This window comes from Chenopodium quinoa, unplaced genomic scaffold, assembly GCF_001683475.1.
Source record: "Chenopodium quinoa cultivar QQ74 unplaced genomic scaffold, ASM168347v1, whole genome shotgun sequence".
Taxonomy (NCBI): domain Eukaryota; kingdom Viridiplantae; phylum Streptophyta; class Magnoliopsida; order Caryophyllales; family Amaranthaceae; genus Chenopodium; species Chenopodium quinoa.
The window spans coordinates 5,401,488-5,413,235 of NW_018743955.1; the positions used below are offsets into that span (position 1 = coordinate 5,401,488).

General features: G+C 33.1%; 1 protein-coding gene across 1 annotated transcript; it reads left to right on the forward strand.

The window, feature by feature from the left end:
• The first annotated feature begins 2,617 nt into the window (after positions 1-2,617).
• LOC110689229 (metal tolerance protein C2-like) lies at positions 2,618-11,152 on the forward strand. The gene is made up of 10 exons (XM_021865958.1): positions 2,618-3,224; positions 4,721-4,829; positions 6,720-6,759; positions 6,960-7,036; positions 7,634-7,722; positions 9,851-9,920; positions 10,224-10,262; positions 10,362-10,512; positions 10,612-10,701; positions 10,830-11,152. The coding sequence occupies exons 1-10, from the start codon at positions 2,774-2,776 to the stop codon at positions 10,929-10,931; spliced, it is 1,218 nt and encodes a 405-aa protein (XP_021721650.1). The 5' UTR covers positions 2,618-2,773; the 3' UTR covers positions 10,932-11,152.
• The last annotated feature ends 596 nt before the right edge of the window (positions 11,153-11,748 follow it).

Here is an 11,748-nt window from a genome sequence, read left to right on the forward strand (position 1 = left end):
CTATTTAAAATTGTTTCAATTTCCTATGATACATTGATAGGTTTTAGTTGAAAGGCAGAAACTTCTAATATTTAAATTTCAAATATGTTAAATATGATAGCTCTATAAAAAAAATGACATCATCATTGCATTTAGGCGGGAATTTTTTTATTAAAAGAGCGACACGTGGGCAATGTTGACATCAACATCTTCTATTTTAGTAATAGTTAATTGATTTGTCCGGTCTAGATCGGGTTTGTTCGGATTAACTTCATATCGGTTCATATTCGATTCGGATAAATTCGGATTGGGTTCAAAACAAGTTTGAACGGATTAACTTCGGGTTAGATGACTTTGGATCGGGTTGGTTCCGGTTCGGTTGATTTCGGTTATGTTAATTTCGGTTTGATTACTAAGGTTATATCAATATTCGGTCAATTATCATTCAGATACTTTTTGTGTTTGGCTGAATTTTAGTTGGGTTGACGAAATTTAATATTGAAATAAGTACATTTTTAAACGATATCAAGTCATCCAAGTAAATTATGGTTAGTTTGAAATCATGTCAACTCAAAATTAGGTTGGATTAAGATCGAGTCGGGTTAATATTAGTTCTAATAAAAAAAACAGATTGGATTGAATCGGGTATTTTTCGGGTTAATTTTTGTTCAGATTGAGTTTAAATCGGGTCAAACCAGTTCGGTTTGAATTTAGGTCGGATCAAATCAGATTCGGGTTGAGTTCAAGTCAGGTCAAATTGGTGTTGAGTTAATAAGTTCAAATCAAGTCAAATTCGGATATGAGTTGAGTTCAGTTCGATTACAAATCGGGTTTGGGTCTTGAATTTTTCGAATCAAATCGGATAGGTTACCGTTCAAAACAGATGATATATATATATATATATATATATACTTCCTCCGTTTTTTTATTATTGCACCATAAGGGTTGGGTGCAAATATTTTGGTAGTGGAAAAAGTTAGAGAGAGAAAGGTAAAAATACAAAATTGCCCATGTGACATATAGATAAACTAAAAAGTAAGTGTAAAAAGTAAGGGTATGTTGGGTATTTGTAGTGTGAACACAAATAATTTTTTTCCTAAAATGGAAATGGTGCAATATTTGTGAAACTTCCTAAAAAGGCAAGTGGTGCAATAATAAAAGAACGGAGGAAGTATATATATATATACACACACATACTGGGTCAGAACCCGTGCGATGCACGGTTTATATAAAACCTATTTTTAATTTGCACATTTTAAAAATAAATCGCTATTATACATGATGAATATAAAGAATTATGTACATTTTGTAATTTAAAATCTTTTATTTTCATCAAAATTTTGATATAGTATCTGTTCAACGTCGTTTAAGTCATAATTCAATATAGGAGGTCATTTATTAGTGTGCTATTTAAAATTGTTTCAATTTCCTATGATACATTGATAGGTTTTAGTTGAAAGGCAGAAACTTCTAATATTTAAATTTCAAATATGTTAAATATGATAGCTCTATAAAAAAAAATAACATCATCATTGTATTTAGGCGGGAATTTTTTTTATTAAAAGAGCGTCACGCGTGGGCAATGTTGACATCAACATCTTCTATTTTAGTAATGACATCATGTTGGATTCGCCTTTAGTATTATGTTATTGATTGATGATTGATTGGTGATTATTGATTGATATATATATATATATATATATATATATATATATATATATATATATATATATATATATATATATATATATATATATATATATTACATACGTGATTGGTAGTTGATGAGATTTGCTTAGATTTGTTTTTCATTCTAAGAAAGCATAATAAATATTTTTTTTTGTATAAAAATTAATCAATATCATTGTTTTTAACACACTGTTTTGCAAATATTTGATTGTATAGTTGCTAAAGTGAATGGTATGGTAATAAAAATTTTGTTTTTATCTATGAGAGATAGGAAATGATTTAGTCCACTTCTCTTATATAATTATGTGGTGTATAATTCATTTATTTTTTAATTAAAATTTAACATTATTTTTAAAAATTAAAAGGAATAAAACAAATCTAATACCAAAGACATAATAAATTTGTTAGTGAAATAGAGCCCTAATTTTAGGCCCTGTTTGGTTTGATGTAAAAGGTTTTCATGGAAAATGAATTTTCCATTTTTTTTTTCCCATTTTCCTTTGTTTGTTTTGTTAAGGAGTGGAAAACAATTTTTTAAGGATGGAAAATTTCATCCTTAATGGAAAATATTTTCTTTCCAAAAACAAGGGAAGCCACATTTTCCTCTCTCTTCCTTACCTCTTTTTTTACTTTCCTCTCATTCATCCTACATTTCCACTCTTATTTTTTATTTTTCTTGGACTTTTCTTGTATGCAACCAAACAAAGGAAAACTAATTTGCAATTGTGTTTTACTTTGAAAATATGTTTTCCCTGAAAACTAATTTTCCATTGAAAATGTTTTACATTAAACCAAACGGGACCTTAGTGAAACATAGCCCTAAGTTATCTAAATAACGAAGTGGAGCAAATATTTATTAACGGCCGAAAAAGAAAAGTGAAAGTATTTAAAAACGGAGGGAGTAGTAGCTATTCCAACAAGGTGGGTGCATTGACTTTCGTCGCAAGTCTACGATGATAACAACCGTAGCAACTAATTTTGAAAAGTAATTCTCCCTTTTTCTTCTCTAGAATACGTAAATACTCTTACAATTGATTCTTGAATCAAATTAGGGTTTATCTTAATTCACAATTTAGTCCGTAAAATTTTCCAGAAAATCGAAATTATGGAGAATTCCAGGGTTCCTGAAGGATCTTCCGATCCCCAATTTCAATTCATGAAGAGCTCATCATTCAATTACAACTCACAGCAAACCCCTAAATCATCAGATCGAAGGTACGCATATAATCGTCAATCTTCACTACAACAATACCAAGATCCACGAACTCCAACGACGATTATCTCCAATAACAACTCAATGACGCCGGTTTTTTCTCGGAGTATTTCGAGCATTGATATTCCGCCTTCAATTCATCCTGGAAATGATATTGATTACAATCTGTGGAAAGATTCGCCGAATTCTGGGGCGAAATTATCGTCGTTTGAGTTGATTTCGTTGGTTTTTCGAGCTTTGAGGACTGGCAATCGGCCTATGAAGCGATTGTTTTTGATGATTTCGCTTAATGTGGCGTATTCGACTGCCGAGCTATTCATCGGGCTTCTTTCGGGTCGAGTTGGTAAGGCTTTTGAGCTTTCTTTTTTGTTGATAATCTTGTAATTTGCAAAATTGTAATGTTAGCTTATGTTTTTATCGTTATAAATTGCTGAATTTTCGTGGCTTTATACTTTACGTCTTTACAGAAGCTGAATGTTCTTATAACATGCTTTAGAAGTAATAGGGCCTGTTCTCATATGTTTTTTTGCAGTTCAGCTCCTAATTTCCTTCTCTTATAAAATATTCATTTGCTCAGCTGAGTTCAGTCTATGAGAACAGGCCCTTAGTTGTGTAATTATACTCCACTTATCGATTTACCATGCTCCAGAATTCTGGCTGATGAATTAGTATTTGTGGCAAGTTTTGCTTTTGTGAGTTGAATGCTGGATTTGATTTTACTTTGGGCAACTTATGAATATCAAGGATGGTAATTTGTTTTTTACTTGTGTGCGCGAGAGATTGTGGATTGGCGTAGAAGGTTGAAGGTATAATTATAATAAAAATGAGTTATAATGAACTTGGCAAGTATATAATCCTGTCCACTCTAAACTATCTGGCCGCTTAGCTTTCAAATAAGATATCAATGGATGACTACTTGTCTTTTTAAAATTCTGATGCAATATTTTATATGATCTTGTAATACAGATTCTGTTAGGCCTGTGACCAACAATATCCTAATGTATGTGCTTGATTTTATAAGACATGGGAAAGGGTGAAGTATTGGTTTTTTGTTGTAAAGAACATAAAACAGTACGGGGTTACCTGAAATAAGATCTCGAAGGTTCCTTTATAGTCCTTGCATCATAGAGAGATGTTAGCTTTGGTGGTTTTCTTGTGGCAAATGATTGCAAATGTTTAATTTTTTTCACAGATGTTCTTATATGTGAGTGAAAGGTATTGCAGCAATAGCATTGGAGGCTGCTGTGATAAAATTTTTAAATAGATCTTGGACTCGGTGTTAACTACTTCGTATTTATTTTTATTTCTGACCAAATGTTAGAAGGCAATATCAATATAAAAGTTTCAGCCTTTCAGGAAAGTGCTAGTTTTCTATCCCTATTTTATATTCTATATCAGTGCTACCTACTTCTCTCTTAACCCCCTCAAAATGCGTTGGTTTCCCATTTCAATTCCAAATCGCAGTTCACTAATGAACCAGTTCACTGTCCTTTTGGCCGATCCTCATTTACTTGTAAAATCTTAAATGAGCCTTCCATCCTTTAATTAATTATCTTCTTTCCCAAGAATTGCGTATAAAAATCATTTAGACCAATGATGAATTATGTTCCCTAAATCTGCACCAAACAAATCCCCAACGAATTGAAAATCCGCCAACTAGCATATTGCAATCTCTTACCTGTTCTGCTTATTTGGGTTATACACTGGTCCGTATGTATATGTGATAGAGTGAGGATAGTCTTCAGTCATTCTCCATGTTTTTTTATCTTCCCAATATCATTATTAAATAGGCCCTATGTTGCCATGGATATTAAACTTGTGTTTCTGTTACCCCACCAGGTTTGGTATCTGATGCATTCCATTTGACGTTTGGATGTGGCCTTTTGACGTTTTCATTATTTGCAATGGCTGCCTCTAGGAGAAAGCCAGATCAAGCCTACACCTACGGGTAAGATGAATCTCTGACATACTTTGCAGATGAACTGGTATATCTTCCAGCGCTTGAAAACTGTTGAGAGTATCTTCTTGATTACACTTACAAAAGTTTCTATGTATTTTAATCTTATGTTCCTTTATTCTTGTTACTTTTGTATTTCTTATGCCCTGGGGTTACTTATGTACCATGATATTGGTTGCCAGTGGAGAAATACTTGTCCTGGTCTGGATTCTGGAACTCTGAATACTTGTCTTGGACTGAATTTGAATGGAACTTGGTAGTTTGTTTATTTATTTACTTCTTTCCTTGTGTACAAATACTACAAACTGGCAAACTGCAGATACTAGTATAGTGAGAGACAGCCTTCTAAGCTGGCCTTTTGCTGCAAAAGTACCTTTTAAGCCTTACTATACCATTGCTTATTATTTTTTTGTAAAAAAAAAAACAGAATATAAAATTTCTGGCTTCTCTAATTTGAAGACAAAAGAAGTTTTTGAAAAACATATGGAACCTCTTTTAAACTCTGCAGTGGAAATTAGTACCATAGCAGATATCTATATTGTTGGGGCAATTCACATGAAAATTTTAAATTAAATGGTTGTATAGGCTAAGTGACAGATTACTTGAATCACCTTTAGTATCTCTGTTCAATATCTTATTCACTGACATGTAAATGGCCATTTAGAAACTTTAGTTAAGGTCAAATTGTTTTTGTGACATAAGTGATATATCCTGGTAGAAAAATTGATGTTAGGCCTTTTAAGTTTCGGTGGTAATATAGGGCTAACTTCCCTTCATCTTATTTAAGTTGTTTCTGAAATGATTTGTACAAGAATATATAATAAGTTATAACAATAAGGTGAAGACAACAGAGCCTAAGTGCATTTAACAAAATGTACATAAGCATTTGATACTGTCGTACTGAAAATATGTTTGCTGTTGTAAAGTGCTGTTATACTGTTATATGGGTTAGAATGACATCCAGGAAGAATCATGTTGAGAAGTTGGGTGCAGCAAAACTGTGGTATTGTGATGAATGTTTGGGTTCACCTTGAAGGATTAAATTTGGAATGAAAAACCAGCTGCATTGGTTTGGGTATATGCAACATCGTCCAAAAGATGGGCTGGTAAAATATTAGAGAGTTGGGATATTGGAGATTTTAGAATAAGTTTAGTGAGACTTGGATGGAGATATAAATGATGTAAAAAAATATTATGGATTTGCTAGAGCATGTAACACTAGATAGAACTGAATGGAGGAAGATCATTGTGAATGACCATAGAATTTTAGTGCATTGCTATTGACCATAGAATTTTATATCTTGGCTCATGCAACCAACCTCCTTTTAGAGATAAGCCTTCCCCTGTCATGGATTCCTGGATAGTAAATAACTGGATATGGGAATTTTAGTGCATTGCTATTGATGGTTTACTATGTAGTGTTATGTTTACCTGTTGATCAGAAAGTGCCGTCTCATGTTGCATTTCTTTGCTCCTGGAAATGGGAGTTTTAGTTCATTGCTGTTGCTGGTTTGGTGTTATGTAGTGTTCTTTACCTTGTCAATAAGAAAATGTCTGAGCTATATTTTCCACAAACTTGGTTCTTGGTCGGGTTGTTTGGTGCTTTAACTCTATACAGGGTTTAATAGGGATTTAGTACAGTTTATTTGGGTCTACAAGGTTGAATCTAGTACTGAAAGATCTATTCCACTTCTACCTGCAGTTAGCTTTTGATCTTCTATTTTTTTTTTTCTGGCTAGAAACTTGTCATCTTCAATCTGATAAACTTAAAATTAAGGGGATAAGCTCCAATATAGAAATTAGAATATCAGGGTCTTCTTCTCTTCTATACATATTAATATATTATCATTGTTATGTTAATGGAGTTTTTGTCTTTTTCAGGTATAAGAGGCTTGAAGTTTTGTCTGCCTTCACAAATGCTGTAAGTTATGCATTTGACAAATATTTTTGGAAAGTCTATGTTTTAAGAGTAGTGGGGCTGTATTGGGGCTTGCAAAGATTTTTAAGATATATTCTTTCTGTCGTTCTTTCATTTGTTCTATACAATTTATCATATCTATTGAAGCTAAGACCTTTTCTTTAGCTGTGTCTGACACGGATTTACTCTGCATTTGTAGACAGCTGTTTCTTCTCTTTTTGTCTTTTTCTTTGGCTGTGGAAGCGCTTCACGCATACATACAAGATGAGTCAGAGCACAAGTAAGTTCATAGACATGATGTGATCTTGATGTTTGTTGTCGTTTGCTGCTTGTAAATCATTTTATTTATCTGTACTCAAATGCAGCTATTACACTTTTTTAGGTTTGATTGTATGCATGTTCTTGATAGTGTATTGTGATAGACTCAGATCAGTCACCCAGCAAAACCAATATAACAGCAATGCAATTTGTAGTAGGCTGGGTTTCAGATTACAAAATAAAAGAATTAATGTCTTTAGGCTATCACTCTCAAAATAGCTTGAGGCTATCAATCTCTAACAATGACTTGAGGCCATAACACTCTAGGTTTTCCAATACAAAATTCTGCCTATCTCTTCTTTCCCTCTCCCTATTTATTTACAATTTCTAAGATGATTGTAGATGGTTTGTCTTTTTTCTGCCCATGTGGCATCTCTTGGTTTCTTGCATTCCCTTTGTACTATATTTTGATGACGACTACTAAACTACCCATAGTACCCCTCCCCTATGTTGGTTCATTACATGTATCCTTTAAAACCCCAAATTGTTATGCTTTTTACAATAATATCAATTGTGCTGTATCTATGTTGTCTTAATCATTTTTCCTCAATCCTTGTAGGCATTATCTCATTGTTTCAGCAGTGACAAATTTGTTGGTGAATCTTGTTGGTGTTTGGTTCTTTAGGAACTACGCTAGAAGAAATCTTGGTAAACTACTTATCCTTTTTCAGTTGTCTTTAGTTTCTTTTATTTCTGTGGTTTCTCTGATTACCAGATCTAGATTTAGGGTCGTTCAGGAATCTAGAAAGTTCTGTATTAAGTGCATTTTGGGTGAAGGCATTGTTATCCCAACATTTACCCTCAAAATGATATTTTCTGGCAGATTGTAACAGCATGCATGGCAACCAAACATTGCTATGCTATATACTGTACATAGCCTATAAATAGCTACTAGAGCTATTCATTCTTCATTGTTTCTCCTTTCTTTATCTCCATCTAAAATTTAACTATCTGTAACATGATGACTTCTTGCTGCTCACAAGTCTCAAGAAGAACCTACCACTAACTTTTTCAATTCGATTTGTTCCATTACAATCAATCGGCTAAGGTATGCTTGGATTGAGGATAAGGTTTTTAGGAATTAATGTAAGAAATAACAAAGAAAATGATGGATCAGAGTTCTAAACTTAAATGTGGTCTTTAAAGCTCTATGTTATGTGGGCTAGTTTTATCGAACATATGAGCAAAGTAAGTTCTAGTATGGCGTACCCATCCCAAGTATTGAAACTGTCGTGTATTTAGGAAATTCTTGCCTCAATGTGGTGATTCCGTCCCTTTAAATAATTTCTCTTATAATTTGACACGTACATTCACTGCTATATGCTTAAGCCGAGATTTCTTTTTGTTTAGAGAATATTTAGCATGGACCCTTACCAATATTTTCTATGTTCTGTATCTATTGAATAGATAGTCTGGAACTCTTGGGAGCTGGGAAATTTTGAAACTGTAGGCAATGATCTTTATGGACTTAGCTAGATTAATTGGTTGCTTTTGGAGAAGCTTTTAATTACTTGAAGAGGATAAAAGCATGGGGAGGGCTGTTGGAAAACTAGTCCTCAACCTGGAAAGAACTTGGTGGCTGATTGAGCATAAGATAAGAGCTGGATTTAGGCAGTTTGTGGGTGGCTTGGCTGGGAGAGGTGTGGGTGGCTACTGTGAGACTAATGCCCAGAGAATTTATGCTAGTCCAAGGGACAGTTTATAGGACACTAATCCAGATGTATCTTTAGTGTATTATATATACAAAATCATAATTTATCTTAAATGAATTTATCTTTTATGGTTTTTTGTTTCCTTGTCTCATGTTGAAGTTGTTAATTATCAGTACTTTGCCCCTGGAAGTGTTTATCAGAGTTTCTTCTTTGAGTGAATTTTTATGTTCCAACTTTTTTTTTTTTTTAAGACAAGCTCAAGTGTTAAAGGGTTATCAGAAGTTGAAGTAAAAGTTTATGTTTAAAACTTCTAACATTAAGATATATTCAGAAATTTTTCCTAAAAATGTGTATCCTTTATGCTGCAGATCTATCTGTATGGTATCTTCTGAGTGTTATTGGGGTGTAATGTGTTGGTGCCTTGGTGGTCAGAGAACACATGCATTTATATATATTTTAAAACCCTTATAGAGGAAAATATGTTGAAGGTTAATGTGTTGGTGCCTTGGTGGTTAGAGAACACATGTCAGAATTTTATTTGTTCTGATGTTGATTACGCTACTCAAAATCAGACTAAATATATCTTTTCCCTCCTCCTGTCCTCGCTTACTCTCTTAATGTTGCATTTCCCAATTATGCAATACTAATAGTTCTGGGATTGGGCCTCCCCTTCAAGGGCTCGTAGTGGAAATTCCATCTTTGTTTGCTTTACCCCTCTCAATTATTAATTCCCCAGCTTAACAATTATTAATTGCCATTTGTTACACTGTTTTGTGACCAATTACTACATTTTGTATTCCTTACTCTTTTATCCAACTATGGCTTCATCGATGTTGGAAAGATGAAAGCCAAGGTGGTACAATGGATGTTACTTCACTACTTGTTTCTTTTAACTTATGAGGTCTAGTTCTTTGTGCGAGCCTAGTTTCTTTGTATTAGATCATAAATGAGTAATGTACGGTTTCGAGAAATGTTAGATAAAGCGATGTAATGTGTTTATAAATTTTTGCTTGCTATTAAGGTCTCTTCTTCATTCTCAAGCTGTTTATCGGGTACATATGGAAGGGATAATGTTCTTCTTAAATTTTAAGCTTCTGAGTTATGAAGAACTTTTCTACTTGCAGCGTACAGAAATGCCGAAGATATGAACTATCACTCAGTGTGCCTCCATGTGATTGCTGATTCAATTCGCAGGTTTAACACTCTTACCCTTATTCTATTTTTTTGACATATGCAATGCTCTAAATATGTTCTTTTATAAGTTTGGATTGTTTTGCAATGAATAAAAAGGGTGGTGATTATTAATCTTTCCCTTTTTGTTCACATGCTTTTTGATTAATTTAATACAGAGTGTGGTAGCTTTGTCCTGGCTTTGAAGTGAATTTCTGTACCTGTTTCCCTTTTATTTTGGAAATGTCTCTAGCTTTTTAATTTTTTTTTTTCTCTGCCTAAATTTTGTGTATGAAAATATCTTAAGCAGCACCTTCCTTCTCTCAGTGCAGGTTTGATCTTGGCATCTTGGCTTTTGGCTATGGGGTACAGGCTTTTCTCTGTAAAATTTGGCTTATAATTCCTCCCTCCCCTTCATTCCTCTAATGCTCTGCTTCCCTTTCTATGTGTTTGTCTGCTATTCAGGATTCAAAATGCTGAAGTTTTGTGTATGGGGCTAGTTTCAGTGACAGTCTTTATGCTTGTAATGCCACTATTTAAGGCAACAGGTGGAGTTTTGCTGCAAATGGCCCCACCTAGCATTTCATCTTCAGCAATGACCAAATGTTCTAGACAGGTGATTTAACGCATTCGTTTTGCTAATTGCTACTAGACACTTGGATGATCCCGAGTTTGGTGTCAGCTGGTTCTTATATTGCTGTATGAATGTTGTTAGATTGCTGCTCTTGAAGATGTCACAGAAGTTTATGCAGCGCGTTTCTGGGAATTGGTACCAGGGTATCTTGTTGGTTCAGTCTCCTTACAGGTGATCATTCTTAAAATAATAATATCCATAAATGACATTGCTTTGCTTTTAGCTGTACAGTATTTTCAGTTATTTATTAGATAATGCCTTTCTTTGTGCATGATTATCTTGAATCTTTTAATTCGCAGTTAAAGGCGGGGGCTGATGATAAATCAATTTTGCAATTTGTGCATGGTTTATACCATGATCTTGGTGTCCAGGACTTCACATTACAGACTGATTATGTATGAAGTTCTTCATGTAGTTTTCCTGCGTCTTCTGTAAGAATTTTCTTTATTACACTTTCGTTCAAACCAATAGTCTCGAAACATTCTTTACAGGCTTATTTTAGACATTCTTTACAGGCCAGCTTTGTTTTCCATTAAAAAAAATAATAAAAAATGAAATGCCCCTTATTTTTGGGTTATGAATCTATATATGAAGTATATTACTTTCATCATGATTGCTTTAAGGTATCGGTGGATTATAATGTTCAGAGTTCCTAGTTTTGTTCTCTTCACCGTAAAAAAAATAATATTAAGTAAAAATAATTTCAGTTCAGTAAAAATAAGTTCAGTTCAGTAAAATTAATTTCAGTTCAGTTTAAATAATTTCAGTTCAGTTTATATAATTTCAGTTCAGTAAAAATAAGTTCAGTTCAGTAAAATTCAGTTTTCTTAAAGAAAAATTATAATAGAAAATCAGTAAAAATAATTTCAGTTCAGCAAAAATAATTTATGTTCAGTAAAATTAATTTAAGTTCGGTAAAAGTAATTTAAGTTTAGCAAAAATAATTTCAATTCAGTAAAAATAATTTCAGTTCAGTAAAATTAAGGTGAAGAGAACAGGGTTAATTACATATATTATGGTGACTAATTATTGGTAAGAAAAAATTACTAATTCTGCTTATTATTTTAAATGCACATGTCGATCGTGAGTATTTAACAAATTTTGTTGGAGACATCTTGATATTTAAATACTACGTATTAGAGAATTAAAACAATCCTAGCTTACCCAAACCCTTGTTCAAAACATCTAAGGCCTTTTTTTGATGCTAAGGTTGTGATC

What these genes read in the sequence shown, in the direction of transcription:
- LOC110689229 (XM_021865958.1), top strand. Translation starts at nt 2,774, where the DNA reads ATGGAGAATTCCAGGGTTCCTGAAGGATCTTCCGATCCCCAATTTCAA. An exon ending in TGTCTGCCTTCACAAATGCT is followed by an intron (nt 6,760 to 6,959) that starts GTAAGTTATGCA and finishes ATTTGTAGACAG; the next exon opens with CTGTTTCTTCTCTTTTTGTC. An exon ending in TCTTGGCTTTTGGCTATGGG is followed by an intron (nt 10,263 to 10,361) that starts GTACAGGCTTTT and finishes TCTGCTATTCAG; the next exon opens with GATTCAAAATGCTGAAGTTT.